Source organism: Lithobates pipiens, unplaced genomic scaffold (assembly GCF_037356315.1).
Source record: "Lithobates pipiens isolate NorthernLeopardFrog02 unplaced genomic scaffold, aLitPip1_a1.2 Scaffold_28, whole genome shotgun sequence".
NCBI classification, from domain to species: domain Eukaryota; kingdom Metazoa; phylum Chordata; class Amphibia; order Anura; family Ranidae; genus Lithobates; species Lithobates pipiens.
In genome coordinates this window covers 190040921-190057420 of record NW_027507789.1, presented here as the reverse complement: position 1 = coordinate 190057420, position 16500 = coordinate 190040921, and the positions used below count along the sequence as shown (strand labels likewise).

At 42.5% G+C, this 16500-nt stretch overlaps 1 protein-coding gene across 2 annotated transcripts in view; it reads left to right on the top strand.

Moving 5' to 3' along the window:
• Positions 1-16500, top strand: part of ASIC2 (acid sensing ion channel subunit 2) — a 1070968-nt gene that overhangs the window by 760589 nt on the left and 293879 nt on the right. For both annotated transcript variants that reach the window (XM_077460169.1, XM_077460168.1), the window contains exon 2: positions 12325-12475. In XM_077460169.1, coding sequence (XP_077316295.1) covers positions 12325-12475 — 151 coding nt within the window. The remainder of the gene's footprint in view (positions 1-12324; positions 12476-16500) is intronic.

Sequence of the window (16500 nt, the reverse complement as noted above, 5' to 3'; positions counted from 1 at the left end):
GTGTCACTGTGGGCACTGATGGGTGGCACTGTGGGCACTGGTAGGTGGTGCTAGTAGGCACTGGTAGGTGGGGCTAGTGGGCACAGAAGCCTCCCCACGATCTGGGGAAATCTCCTGAACTGTTTCCTCCTCCCAGCTGAGCATCACTGGAGATTTACTGGGAGGTATTTTTCATTAAGGTATTGGTACATAACAAAATGTGTGCCCTTATCCCCGGAGGAAGATCTGCACAGGTGCTTAAAAGTGGTAACTTGCTCACACAAATTTCAGCTAAAGTACAACTAAATTCTCCTATATGACAGTCTAAAAAAGTTCCACATGCAGTTACTATGTAATGAAAACAGACTTCCTTTTCTTTCCCTAACTGTCCTTTATTTGTAGAGACAGCCCCTCCTTTGAACCCAAATCACTTTGTCCCTCTTTCCTCCTCAGTTGTCACTCTTTGAAGACAGATCTCTATATTAAATGTAGGGCTGTGGAAATTAAAGATTAATTCCTCGATTAATCTTTAATTTTTTTGATCGATCAAGATTCTTTTGACCAGTACTCACCTCTCTATCTGCTTCCGGTTTTTCAGGGAGTTCTGTCGGAGATCCAGTGACGTCACAGACATCGACGTCACCAGACTCCCCCCCCCCCCCCCTTCCCCAAGTGCCTCCATCTGCTAACGAAGGGAAGGGGGGAGGAGTCCGGTGACGTCGAAGTTCTGATTGAATGTAACGCGTATGGGAGAGGAGCTACGCATGACGTCACCCGCTGCTGCCCTAAGGAACTAACACGATTGTCGGCTTTTCATGCTGTGTTTTTATCATCTTTATGTGAGTAGTTTGTGTTTGAACACAAAAATGAATTCTTATACTTAAGCGGTGAGCACTTAGATCTTTTCTTTCTACCCATGACCTGGCATCCTTGCTAAGATCTAAGGAGATGTGAGAGAAGTTTATGGTCCGTGTTAACCCTTTTGATATCCCCTTGCATGACCACCTGTTTGCACAGGGGTCCATGCCATAAGGTGAGAGTGATTAGTTAGACCGGAGGTGGAGGGATTGTCACGCTACTGTGGAAAAAAAAAATAATTACGTCAGTGCTACATTTTGAATTTAAAACGTATTTGTGTGAACTGTGAAGTTAAGTCATGGATTGTGGAAACTAACTAGTGTCGGGTGATTGTATATAGTGTATACCGCATTTACCACTGACTAATGCAGCGTTGCCATGCAAGGAGATCAGCTAAAAGTGTTGGATCTGTATGTGCATTATAATTAATCAAAATTAGTCCATTAATCGATTTAAAAAATCGATTAGTCGAACACGAAAATTTTAATCAGTAACAGCCCTAATTAAATGCAATACTTACCTACCAAAAATGTCACAATACAGTGAGTCTGGGTTCACACTACAAATGGATGCGGCTGACAGCAGGGGTCTGGTGCGTCCCTGTTCTCCATTTCGGGGACGAATCGGGCCCCAATTTTTGGCTGAATTCAGACCTGAAACGGAGCCAAAGATGCACAGGCCTCCTGTGCAATTCACTCTGTGGCCGCTCCGGAGATGTGTGAACCGGCTCCATTGAGAGGCGGTCACAATCTTCTGTCATTCGAATTGGACGCGGGTTAATCCACATCCAATTTGCACTAGTGTGAACCCAGCGACTAGTTTACACAAAAATCCTTGCATTCCTAATGTATTTACATGTGTTTTAATGCATTTGTTAAGGCTTTTGGATGCATTTGTAGTATGTTCACTTAAATATTGTGTTTATGCTTATTCCAGTGCATTCACACGTGTTTACATGCATGCTGGTCCAAACAAATGCATGCTCCTGTACTTTATTTTAAAGCACTGGAATTGAATGCAGTAGTGTGAACTAGGGTGATTGATTGGGAAACACTGATTTTACTTGCATGCATTGAAGATGCATTAAAAAAATGTATCTGGATGTGAACAAGTCCTAAAACTTTTACACAGACCTTTTTAGTATCACATTACTATTTTATTATTATGGGATTAGCCAATTATTTTTTGCTTAATCATTCTTAAGAGTCCACAAAACTGGGGACATGACAGGGGATGGGCCCTTTGTGCTAAAAGGTATCCCCCTTTCAAAAGTTGGGAAGCATGCTTTGTTTACCACACCCCCCTCCCATACACTGCAGCTCCCAGTGGGTAGGTTTTAGTAACAGAGTCAGTGTTGTAAAATTGGGAGGCAGTGGACAGGACTAGGTGTAGTCAGGTACTGGTTGACTGTCTACAGGCTTGTGAATCAGCAGTGATAATGCTGGTAGCCATACCTCCTACACATCATTCCACCTTGAGGGGAGGACCTCCTGTATCTCCTACTCACATTCCAGAACTGGGCATATGTCCTGTGTGTATATACCTCCATGCCATGGTTGTCCGGCCGCCTTATGGCTGTTGTTTCCAATGGTCCTCCATCCAGTTTACCTGCAGCAAATACTTTTTTCTTTAAAGGGCCCCCCCCCTTAAAAAAAAAAACTATGTGCTGCAAAAGTTATTAATCCATCTGCACTTCTATTATCTCTTCGTCCCCCCCCCCCCCCCAAAAAGACCCACATGTACCTGTCGATCCTGCCAGTGTAGTCAACGTATTGCAGCTTCCTACGATGGTGTGGCAATGATGCTGCACTGCTCCTGAATACAGAGCAGAGTTGCTATAGTTCTGCAATAAATTAAAAAATAAAGGATGTTTTATAATAATGCTTTTGCCTTGTTTTTGAAAGTGTAACTTCAAGGATTGGCTTAATTTTTCTTATTGCATGACTTAGTGGGTCACTGACTTAAAACAAGTAAGCCCAAGCTTTCAACTTTCAAACTGGTTTCTTGTCATTGAGTAAATGGATTGACTACAATAAAAAGGTATAGACACTGTTTACTCTTCATAAAGTGAATGTTCACTGAGCCTGTTTTTTATTTTATTTATCTTGTACATGATTAAGCATGTAAAGTTCCTCCTAATAACTTTTATTGATTTTGCAAAGTGATCATTCACTTTGCTATTTGGACAGCCTCCACTCCTCTAGCACATCAACCCCATTAAGTAGGGAAGAAACGATGAGGAAGGCAGCCTGAAACTTGGGCACCTTCAAATGCCAGGCATCAATGGCTGCTCCAATATCTGCGATCGGACGGGCTCCCTATAATATTTCCAAATGAAAACATGGAGATAAAGAGCACTTATTGATAGTCGTGATGTAGACTTTCATCTACAGCAAAATGGCATTCACACTTTTCACAGCAATTTTTATTTTAATAATAATTTTATGATTAGAGAAAACACAATTTAAATTTCTTTGTGACGGCATGATTTCTTTCACTTGTTAAAACAAATTTCACTGCTTTCTAACTCATTACTATACAGATTTTCTCTGAAACTAACACAATAATAAATGTTCTTGTCAGTTTTAGAGCCATTTATAGATGAGGCTTTAAGTAAGTGGATATAAAAAAAAAGATGTTAAATTGTGACTGTCTGCAGTGTGGCTGCACTATGCTGCAGAAACCAGAGGTTGAAAGTCAATGTTGTTTCTTGACGACATTAATGTATCTGTCTCCAGGGCATATTCTTTATTACTTGTACTAATTTGCTGAGCCCTGCAGAACATTGCATTTTAAGCATGGATTAAGAGACATTTAAGAGTTACAAAACACTTAAAATGAAATTATGTATACTATATGTGTCAAAAAGTTTGTTGCACCTAACCAGCAAATCTATTTTACTTTGTTGGACATTTTATTTCAGAACCATGGCAATTAATTATGAAATTTCCCTTCTTTCTTCTTGTGAGATTTGGAAGTGTGTTTGTGAGAATTTGTGCCTATTGTAACAAAAGAGCATTTATGAGGTCCGGTACTGTTGTGGAACAAGGGTTGGCCTGTATAGATTCCTGTACTAAACTCTTCAAACCATGTCTTTAGTGGCCATGCTTTGTGCACCTGAGCCCAATAATTTGGAAAACCGTGCTTTTACTTTTGTCCATATATTGTATTGTAAATTAGAGGCTGTGTGTTGGGCTGCGTGTCCTCCAGATATACAACTAAGCAAGTGGTGGGGGAGCACGGGCACTCTTAACATTTTTCGGCCCCACCACAGGATGGTCCCATAGACCTACCAGGGTACTTTGGATATGGGGCCCTACTCGGGCTACCCCTTGGAACCTGTCAGTACACAAGCGTACACTGGGAGGTTCCTGGCCTGGCATTTGCAGCACCCACCAAGTAGTCTGTTCCATACCTTTTTCAGGCCTTATGGCAATAGACACCAATGGAAGCCTCACACAGTACATCCATTTCCAGAAGGCATCCGCATCTTGACGTTAGGAGAAGGAAGAGTTCAAATAACAAAATCCTTTTAACTGTTTACCGTACCAGTTACGTTCTCCAGTCATCCCAGAGGTGATTGCACATTCCTTGAGATTGTCTCACCTTTCATTCTTGTTCTGTAGATTTTGAGGAGTTCTGTATCCTATGCAAAGGATGTAAGTAGTCCCAAAAGTCCTCCACTTTTCCTCCCCTTGTAAGATCCAAGGAATAGAACCTCACAGCCTATATCTTTTCTGTAACTTGGTCCTCCAGACATGTTCCAATAATGTTTGCTTTCTAAGATGCCCCACACTGGCATGGTACGGGCTGGCACTACTTCACTATCTATGGTCATATCCCACTTCTATCTGAAATGCATAGGTGCATCTCTTACAATTAGAATATCATCAAAAAGTTTATTTCAGTAATTCAATTTAAAAAGGGAAACTTATATTTTTATATAGATTCATTACATACAGTGATATATTTCAAGCATTTCTTTCTTTTATTTATTTTTTTTTAAATAAATTTTATTCAGAGAAAAAGAAATAAGGACATACAAAGGCATACAAAAAAGGCACAATCAGTGATAAGGAGAAAATATATAAATATCCTTTTATTTTGATGAATATGGCTTACAGCTAGTGAAAACCCATAATGTAGTATCTCAGAAAATAAATATATTACATGAAACCAATTTAAAAAAAGGATTTTTAATACAGAAATGTTGGCTTACTGAAAAGTATGTCCATATACAGTATAGGTCGCACTCAATACTTGGTCAGGGCTCCTTTTGCATGAATTACTGCATCAATGCGGCGTGACATGGAGGCGATCAGTCTATGGCACTACTGAGGTGTTATGGAAGCCCAGGTTGCTTTGATAGCAGCTCTCAGCTCATCTGTATTCTTTGGTCTGGTGTCTCTCATCTTCCTCTTGACAATACCCCAAACATTCTCTATGGGGTTTTTCATCAGATGAGTTTGCTGGTCATACAAGTACAGTATGACCATGATCATAAAACCAGGTATTGGTACTTTTGGCAGTATGGGCAGGTGCCAACTCCTGTTGGAAAATGAGATCAGCATCTCCATAAAGCTGGTCAGCAGACAGGAGGACAAAGCGCTCTAGAATTTCCTGGCAGTGGACCAACACCAGCAAATTACATGGCTCCCCAAATCATCACAAACTGTGGAAAATGTAGCATTTGGAAAGCCAGAGCTTATTTGGCTAGGCTTCTCCTGTGGATCACAGGAGTGCAATTTGAAGTCCGCTCTCTGCTGATGTCACGGATATCAGTCCAGGCACCGCATCATCCACACAAAGGAAGTTTGGATCTGCCAGGTGCCTGGACTGACACCCGCCTCAGCCTCCCAACGAGCTGAGACGGCCACTCGGCCCTCCCACAGCTCAGTGCTCCAATGAGAGCTTTGACTGACAGTTCTTGGAGCTGGGAAAACTGAGTGATCGGCGATGTTAAATCACTCGGTTTTTAGTGAAGAGATGCCGGGGACAGATGCAGCACCAGACCGATGCTGCATCTACCTAGGTAAGTATAAATAAAATAAAATAAAATAAAATAAACCCTTGCTTCTCTTTTAAGGTCCCAGAGTCTGGAGGAAGAGTTGAGAGGCACAGAATCCAAGTTGCAATAGGTCCAGTGTGAAGTTTCCAAGTTGTTTGATTTTGGGAGCCATGTCATCTGCTGGTGTTGGTCCACTGTGTTTTATCAAGTCCAAAGTCAGCTCAGGCCTCTACCAGGAAATTCTAGAGCACTTCATGCTTCCCTCTGCTGACCAGCTTTATGGAGATGCTGATTTCATTTTCCAGCATGGCTTGGCACCTGCCCACACTACCAAAAGTACCTATACCTGGTTTAATGATCATGTTATCACTGTGCTTGATTGACCAGCAAACTCACCTGACCTAATCCCCACAGAGTATCTGTGGGGTATTGTCAAGAGGAAGATGAGAGACACCAGACCCAACAATGCAGATGAACTGAAGGCCGCTATAAAAGCAACCTGGGCTTCCATAACACCTCAACAGTGCCACAGGCTGATCGCCTTCCATGCCACGCCACATTGATGCAGTAATTCATGCAAAAGGTGCCCAGATCAAGTATTGAGTGCATACTATACTGTACATTTCAGTAAGCCAACCTTTTTTGTTTTACAAATTTTTTTTATTGGTCTTATGTAATGATCACATTTTGAGATACTGAATTTGGGCTTTTCACTAGCTGTAAGTCATAATTCTCAAAATTAAAAGAAAAATGCTTGAAATATATCATTCTGTGTGTAATGAATCCATATAATATGAGTTTCACTTTTTGAATTGAATTACTGAAATCAATTAACTTTTTGACGATATTCACATTTTTTGAGATGCACCTGTGTATATACAGTGTGTGTGTGTGTGTGTGTGTGTGTGTGTGTGTGTGTATATATATATATATATATGTGTGTGTGTATGTGTGTATATATATATATATATATATATATATACTGAGAGGGTGACAACTCTGCAGTGTTTTTACTGCAGGGGGAATGGTCATCTATTTGGAGAAAGGCACTTTTACAGGCAGGATCACTTGGTATTTACTACATAAAGAACATAGATGAAATGGAACATATGCACTTTGATAAGGAATAAATGCATGTGCAAATCTGACTCCATGTTTTATTGCCGAACAGATTTAAAACAAAAAATGCAGCAATGGCTGCTATACTGATGAGGTCGTTTGTATGATGTTGGCTCTATAACAGCAGTAAGCACCTATTTTGGCTGTAAAGATGTAGCTATATATGTTGGATTTAAAGATGTAGGTATATCTACTGGCTTTACAGATATAGTTACAGTTTACGTTCTGATTTTTTTGAGTCAAAGTAGTTCTCAGTATGATATTTTACATATGGTCCCTATAAGCATGTATACAGCATCCATTCTCATCATGTTATAGTACTCAGCCAGTACTCTTTATAGAATGAGTGGTTTCCTAAGATGGGACATGCATCGGTTTACCAGCAATAACATTGTTTTTGCCACTGACTGAGCTATCAGTAGGGCCACCTAGAAGATGTTAGAAATTGAGATGAAAGCAGGGACTGTTTCAACATGCTAATAAAACATGCCAACAGAAGCCTACGGTTTGAGATAGACAGAACTTATGAAGATCAAGGCAAGATCTGTAGATGAATCCCTTTCCATCCGTGCGTGAACAAGCTTTTCTTAGACATGCATAAACATATGTGAAAAAGACTTCTACTTTGAAATATTGTAAGATAATTAAAATCCCTTGTGATTTACAAACTGGGTGACAGTGGTGCGCATGGAAATGTTTCCCTTTGCTCAACACTTTTAATGAGCTGTCAGATTGGTCTCCCGCTGTCTTCTTCAATATACGTTCATATAAAAATTGTCCAGCCTTAAATAGATCGATTGCAGTCACTCGTGTAGCTTTGGCATAATTATTTGTGGCATTGTGCCCCATCATACAAGACTGGCATTATACTGGCTAGGCAATGGCTGCTAATTAGGGCTGAGCAGACTTTGCTTGGATGGGCATCCTTTCGATCCAATGCCAATATTCACTTCAAGCTCTGTTTTGTCACATCAGTAGAGGGAGAAAGTCAGCCTATTGGTCTTTACATATGCAAAGCCTAACAAAAAAGTTTCCCCAGTCCTGGTCCTGTGATGTAACAGGTATGGCAGACATATTGCCTTTGCAAACAGTGATACTGCACAGGCGTCCCAAAGGACAGGCCACTGGAAAAGTCCTGTGAGGTCTAATTCCGTCCTCTTCTTTCATTCTCTCTAGTAAACTTATGCTTATGTCTTATCAGACAGCCCTATTTTTACCAAATGTTTAGTCCGACTTTTGGATCCTTTGGGAGATAAAGGTCTGTTGTCCCCAACGTGAAGGATATTATCTTAACAAAGTCAAAAGCAGTCCAAACACGTGCTGAATATCATCAAATGACTTTCATCACCAGTGGTTGTTGGGTTCAGGAGTGCCTGTAACGGAAAGACAACAAGATTTTACAAATTGTGAACCAGGCACCTGGGGTCAGGGATCTTGGGAACTTCTTGGTTCCATAAGTAAAGGAGGATATCTTGACCATGACTGATACATGCCCAAGCTCTACTTCAAGACACTCTCACGGCTTTCTCTGGGCTTGTGAGAATCAGCAGTGACCTCTTAGCAGTGGTGTGGCGCTTCAGTTTACATTCTCGTTACATTATACTACAAGACAAAGAGACTCTGGAGATCCTCTGGAGTGTAGAGGCTGCCTGCCCAGATCATTTACACCAACATCCATACCTTAAGATGACAATACCTGTAAGATAACTCTTCAGATACAGCTCTGTCTTTTCACTTTCCTCAACTGTGACAGAATAAGAGCTGTGGTGTTTATTTTTTTTAATTATTTTTTTTGGGGGGGGGGGGGGGGTGCAGCAGAATCATCTGTTATGATGATATTCACATTTTGCCTGGTTTAATGTTGATATTTCCAGGATGTATGACTTATTAAATGGCAAAGCCAACAGAATACACTAGGGAAGAGTTAGAATGTCTTCTATCTTTTTTTGCTGTCTGCGTTCTTTTTGCGGAGAGTTCTAACTTCTTGGCAGATGTGAGAGGGAATCTCCCCACCATGTACTTAAACAACGGCATAAAATACGTTAGAACTGCTCTGAGAGTTGTAATGCTTTCTGTGTATTCATTTGGGAGTTTTCGTCTTGGCAAATGGTGCCCCACAGGACAAAGTAAGGTGAAATTACCTCAACGAGTATACATACACCCTTTAACACCTGCCAGAGGCTCTAAACCCTCCACACTCACAATACCAACAATATAAGTTTTGGCTGAAGTAGTGTGTTTTTACAATAGATCTCTCAGGTTTAACTGATATTTAAAAATTTAATTTGGACCAAGCTGGTCCAAACAAGCTATTTAAATTGCACTAAAGCCTGGAGTTCTACTTTTTAAGAAAGCAATTTCCCCCATTGTTTTCCTCATTAAAGACGTGGCACTTGGAACAGGTAGGCTATGCAATATTCAACAATTTCAGATAAAAAAAATACTAGGAAAACCGCGCTAAGGTGTATGATAGGTTGCTGCCACCCTCCAAATCCTCAGCCCCCACCTGAAGGCTGTGGATATACAACTGTTTTATGCAATAATAATAGGGCCCTAGATGCTACCTCGGAAAGGATGTTTTATGAGCTAGACCCGTGAGTTTGTGGGGAACCTCTAAACCCTCTCTACTAGGCGAGATCAATGACCCAGCCACAGAATCCCCTCCAGTAGTGAGAGTACACTAGTATATCTTATCGGGCTACAAAGTCTGATTGAGGCTACCAAGATTGTGTACAGTTTTCCCCCTGTTCCACCCTAGATAGGGGAATACTGTACACAATCTTGGTACCCTCAATCAGACTTTGTAGCCCGATAAGATACACTAGTGTACTCTCACTACTGGAGGGTATTCTGTGGCTGGGTCATTGATCTCGTCTAGTAGAGAGGGTTTGGAGGATCCCCACAAACTCACGGGTCTAGCTCATAAAACATCCTTTCTGAGGTAGCGCCTAGGGCCCTATTATTATTGCATAAAACAATTTCACATTTGGAAGTGGTCTGCAGCTAAAAATCACCAGGACTGTGAGCGATTTAGTTGTCACCACATATTTGAAAGCCAGAATGCAATGCAATTTATAAGATCTGCCTCAGTCTACTCTGCTGCTCATTATCAGGCAGCTCTACTCTGTCTTCTCAGAGGTGACTTTGACTATGTTTGCTGACTTTGCCGATGATGAATCTATGGATAGAACCCTTAGCTGCACGCTCCTCTAGGTTGAAGATAAAGAGAGGAAGTGTCACTGTGGTTACATTTCCAGGTTTATTATTCTTCCCTCACCAAATATCATCTCCTTCTCTGTCAGGGCCTTTCCTAACATTTTATTGTTGGAACTATCTCTCCATTCCTTGCTGCAATAAAGAAAGCCAAGCAGATACGGGCTGCCTTAGCCCATAAATCAGCCCGGTGCTGGAGTAATTTAGGAGCAAAGCCTTATCTCAAAGGTGAGAGAGATGAGGTGAATTGGGCCCAAAGGAGTTCCCATATGTCGCTCTGTGTATTTTGTGTAAAATGTCTTCAGTAATAAAAAAAACATCATATATTCGCTGCTGTCTTTGAACAAAGAATGAAGCAGGAAATTAGTACACCACGGCAGGAAAATTTGATTCTATTCCAGGGCTTAACACTTTTATACATGCAGCGCATGCAGCATCTGTAATGGTAGAATCTCAATGAACCCTTCCATTTATATGATGCTATATGCAATTTTTCTGTATACACTCTATATAATTATATTTCTTACCACCTTGTGCAACTTTGACAACAAAATAAAAATCTGTCTTTGTACAGCAACCACTCCCACTTTAAACTGAATATCGTCTGTAATGTGTTCATAAATGCAAAAAGCTTTCTGAGGCTGTTAGTACATTGCTGGTTGGCAGCCTTTAAATAAGTAAGTCTATAATTAAAATAAAAAATAAAATAAAAAAAGTGTACATGTTCCCCATAGCAACCGATGTGATGAAGGCTTTTGTTTTAAAAAATGCATTGGAAAACTGACAGCTGGATTTGTTTGCTGTGGATAACAGACATTTCCTTCATTGTGTTTTTATGAGCTAGTGTCAAGGCAAGTAGGCAGTACAGTAGTGAAAATAGCCCTGGATCTCATCGAAAAGTCATATTCTTGAATGAAAACCTCAACATCTGATTTCAGTTCCTATTTAGAATTTGAAACTCATCAGAGAAACATCATAATGTATGCTCAGGACCATTTTTAAGGCAGGGCAAAAGGGGCAGCTGCCCTGGGCCCTGTCATTGTTGTGGGGCCCAAAGCAGCTGCTTCATACTTGCCAACTATCCTGGTTTAAATTCCCTCTTCCCTTGAGGGTTTAGTCATTCATATGTAATAGAGGCGGCCGGCAGTATTGATATGCATATCATGCCCCCCAAGGTCATATGTACCGTAATCTCTAACAACCAAACAACAAGCAGAAATCATGTGCTGTAACCTCTAGCAACTAACCAGTGAGCTGTAATGTGTTCTGTAACCTCTAGCAATCAGTCAGTGAGTGGTAATGATACACTGTAACCTCTGGTAACCAATCGCAATAGCTGCCTGATCTGATTCAGTAAACTGATTTTGAGTCTAGCTGCTATTTATTGTATGTATCAGAGCAGGTGGAGAGTGAAACTGCATGGAGGGGGGCCCCAAGAAAAGTTTTGCCCAGGGTCCAATTAATATTAAAGAGAAAATAAACCCTGATGGGTTTACCTCCTCTTTCATTCCCTGCAAAGGTAAAGCATAATGGACTACTATACATCGCATAGTAGCCCATTATGTGTCACTTACCTGACACAGGAGCCAGCAAAGTCACCGCTGTCCCCTGAAGTCCGGCACATCCATCTTCTCAGTGGGTTATGCCGCTCCGCCGCTGTCATACGGCGAAGCCGCGTGACATCACTCCCACGCATGCGCACGTTGACGGGTTTCCTGCGCTCAGTGCGCCTGCGCGCTGCTGTCTACGGCTCATGCGCCGTAGACAGCGGTGCCTGTCTCTCGGCAAATATCTCCTAAACCGTGTAGGTTTAGGAGATATTTCTTGGACCTACAGGTAAGCCTTTATCTAAGCTTACCTGTAGGTCAAAGTGTGTTGTAAGGGTTTACATCCACTTTAAAGACGGCCCTGTGTATGCTTCACAAAGTCATAAACCCAGTAGTAGTCATAAAAAAATAAACAGAAAACATAAGAACACCCTCATGCAGTGCAGTGATTGGGTGTAAATTTTCTGGTGGAAAAACCGTAGGGGGTAACTTTGTCATACGCTTCTCAACATTTCACTAATCAATCTTTTACTGGTGTGTTTGCTTTACTGCTGCCTTAGAATGAATTATTAAGGCCGTTCCTCTCTTCTGTCTCTTCAGGTGTTCACAAGGTACGGGAAATGTTACATGTTCAATTCTGGACATGATGGTCGGCCTCCGCTCACCACTGTGAAAGGAGGGACAGGAAACGGCTTGGAAATCATGTTGGACATCCAGCAAGATGAGTATCTACCCATCTGGGGAGAGACTGGTAAGTACAGGGAACTTTTTATAACACAAGTCTTCTATGCGAAACAAAAAGGTATTCACATATCTATACATTTCTTTGCGCCCAGCTGAGCTTCCATAGCAGCCGTTTTATGGGACAGATACAGTCAATAATAAAGAGATAATAACACAAATCCATGTGGGTTTTCGGGCATATGGCTTCTTGGCTATAATGGTGCCATTAAGACTGGCTGAGAGGTGGGTTTTCAGGTCTGTACAGTTTGGAAGTTTACCGTTATTATTAGCACAATTTAATGTGCTAAAATAAAACTAACCTTTATAATACATTTCAAGGTCAGAAGCAGTAAGGGACTTCCACACATGTGACAGCGCTTAGGCACTCGGCATTCTTCTAGCGTCAATGGTGCCTAATAGGACTTTGCACAGTTGGAGGCATATCCCACCTGGAGGCATATCCCACCTACTCCTGCTTCTAGTTACTGGATTACATTGATGGTCTTCCATCAGGTAATGGGATCTAGGAACAGGAAAGCAGCTCAGTGTGACTTTGTGCCTCTGCTAATATTGTAGGTAAATGGCAACCACACAGTACTGTGCAATGGATGAAAAGTATGACTGGGCAAAAGAACCGATGTAGAATGTGCACTGCAAGTACTATATCAGTCACAGCTGACTTGTCATGAACGGTTTAAAGAGAACGTTTAGGGTCTAAGTCCACTGTACGTTCTGTCCTGCTCAGAAGACATGAAATCATTGTACACGTTGCTTCTAGAAAAATGACACCTGACAGAATACAATATAGTTTTAAGCGACTAACAAAGTCAATACAAACTCTCCATATTGAAGGGAACCGGTCAGGTTTATCAATGTCCAAATCTGGTAAGACCTAGTGGTGCTTCCAAGTACCATGACAAACTTCCAATTAATTTCTGTGAACGTGTACTATTTCAAGATTTTTGGCACATCCTATACTACTTGGTGTCTATACGTTTCAATGATTAGTTTGATCACTATGTATTTGACAGCTCAGCTTTAAAAGGCAAATACTAACAGTTCTGATAAGTATCAGTGTTGCTAAATTGGCAGCCTGGTCCTATATTTGCTGCTTCAGTGGCAAAGCTGCACTGTCTAAATTATTGTGTATTACCGCTGGCATGCATACTGGTTTTGTTCTGTGGTCTACTGGGACCCTGTGATTGTAAAGTTCATTAACCACTTGCTTACTGGGCACTTAAACCCCCCTCCTGCTCAGACCAATTTTCAGCTTTTAGCGCTGATGCACTTTGAATGACAATTGCGTGGGCATACAACACTGTACACAAATGAAATTTTTATCATTTTTTTCCCACCAATAGAGCTTTCTTTTGGTGGTATTTAATTACAGCTGGGAGTTTTATTTTTTGCTAAACAAACAAAAAAAGATGCAAAATAAAAATAAATAAAAAATCATGTTTAATAGTTTGTTATAAAATTTTGCAAACAGGTCATTTTTCTCCTTCATTGAAATGCGCTGATGAGGTGGCGCTGGTGGGCACTGATAGGCTGCACTGGTGGGCACTGATAGGCACAGTTAAGGCGGCACTGATAGGCACAGATAAGGCAGTACTGATGGGCACAGATAAGATGGCACGGATGGGTGGCACTAAGGGGCACTGATAGGTGGCTCTGATAGGTGGCTCTGCTGGGCACTGATGGGCACTGGTAGATGACACTGATGGGCATGGATATGTGGCACTGAGGTGCAGCACTGTTGTTGAGGCAGATTGTGGGAACTGATAGGTGGCACTGTGGGCACTGATAGGTGGCACTATGGGCACTGATGGGTGGCACTTTTTTAATATTTAGGTGGCACTGGCAGGGGGCAGGTGGGCACTGATGAGCTGGCCGTGATCGGGACTGAAGTCCCTCTCACGGCCGCCGGTGATCGGCTTTTTTTTTCTTCTCGTGCTATCAGCGCGAGGAGGAAAAATAGCCGATTACCGGCTCTGTTGTGTCACATGATCAGCTGTCATTGGTTGACAGCTGATCACGTGGTAAGGGGTCGGGATCGACCCCTTGCTCCGATCCGAGATCAGGCCAGTCTCATAGACTCGCTGATCACAGAGCGCGCCGCTACGTCAATAGACATAGTCCCGACAAAGCAGGTCCGCGCTGTAGCCGTCATTTGGCTATAGCGGGGGTCTTCAGTGGTTAATACTGTCAGATTCACTCTTATTCATCATTTTGAGTTTGCCATAGATAACATGTTCAGCAGTGGCGGTTGGTGATTTTTTTTCTGGGGGGTGGGGGAATGATCCACCAGCCGCCATCCCCTCTGACCATGAACTGAACAGAAGAGAGAAGACCCCCCCCTCAGTCAGTCAGAGCCCCGCACTTACCCCATCTCAAGGGTAGCTCCGGGTAGGGGGCGGCTTCTCTCCGGGCTCGTCTTGGTTCCCCAGTAGGGATGAGCCGAACACCCCCCTGTTCGGTTCGCACCAGAACCTGCGAACAGACCTAAACTTCGTGTGAACTTTAGAATCCTATTAAAGTCTATGGGACTCGAACGTTCACAATCTAAAGTGCTCATTATAAAGGGTAATATGCAAGTTACTGTCCTAAAAAGTGTTTGGGGACCTGGGTCCTGCCCCAGGGGACATGGATCAATGCAAAAAAAAGTTTTAAAAACTGCAGTTTTTTCAGGAGCAGTGATTTTAATAATGAATAAAGTGAAACAATAAAAGTGTAATATTCCTTTAAATTTCATAGCTGGGGGGTATAGTATGCCTGTGAAGGGGTGCATGTTTCTGGTGCTTAGAACTGTCCCTGCACAAAGTGTCATTTGTGCAGGAAAAAAAAGTCTTTTAAAATCACTTGCGGCTATATTGTCGGCTCCCCGTAATACAGAGAACACTCAATGAGTGTTCTCTGTATTAGCCGACAATTCATTCATTCATTGATAAAAAAAATAATAAAAAAAAGCGTGGGGGTTCCCCTATATTCAATTACCAGGCCCTTCGAGTCTGACATGGATATTAAGGGGAACTCCGTGTTAAATTTAAAAAAAAATTGACGTGGGGTCCCCCTAAATATCCATAACCAGACCCTTCAGGTCTGGTATGGATATTAAGGGGAACCCCGCATCAAAAATAAATAAATAATTGACGTGGGGGTCCCCCTAAAAATCCACACCAGACCCATTATCCGAGCACGCAACCTGGCAGGCCGCAGGAAAAGAGGGGGGGACAAGAGAGCGCCCCCCCCTCCCTCCTGAACCGTACCAGGCCACATACCCTCAACATTGGGAGGATGCTTTAGGGGTCTGTGTTGATGAGGACAAGGGCCTCATCCTCACAACCTTGGCCGGTGGTTGTGAGGGTCTGTGGGCGGGGGGCTTATCAGAATCTGGAAGCCCCCTTTAACAAGGGGACCCCCAGATCCTGCCCCCCCATGTTTGAAATGGTAAGGGGGTACAAATGTACCCCTACCATTTCACAAAGAAAGTGTAAAAATGGTTAAATAAGACAAACACACTTTTGAAAAATTCCTTTATTAAAAAAAAAAAAAAACAAAAAAAAAAAAACAAAGATTCCAGCGGTGCTAATCCACTCTAGCTTTCCAGCGACGGATCTCCGGGGTCCAGCGATGGATGATCATATCCAGCGACAGGGGATCTCTCAGTCCAGCGCTGTCCATACATCCGTCTTCTGTCTCCACTGCGGAGATCCCAGCGCTGACGTTTCTTATATTAGGAGGGCGGGGCCACCCGTCACATGGCCCCGCCCCTCTGACGCTGGTGAGGGAAGCCAGGGGTTCCCCAGTGACGTATGGGTGACCCCACCCCCTCTGATGTAACGCAGGTTTCCGTTATATCAGAGGGGGCGGGGTCACCCATACGTCACTGGGGAACCCCTGGCTCCCCTTACCAGCGTCAGAGGGGGCAGGGTCAGGTGACGGGTGGCCCCGCCCTCCTAATATAAGAAACGTCAGCACTGGGATCTCCGCAGTGTCTCCGCAGTGGAGACAGAAGACGGATGTATGGACAGCACTGGACTGAGAGATCCCCCG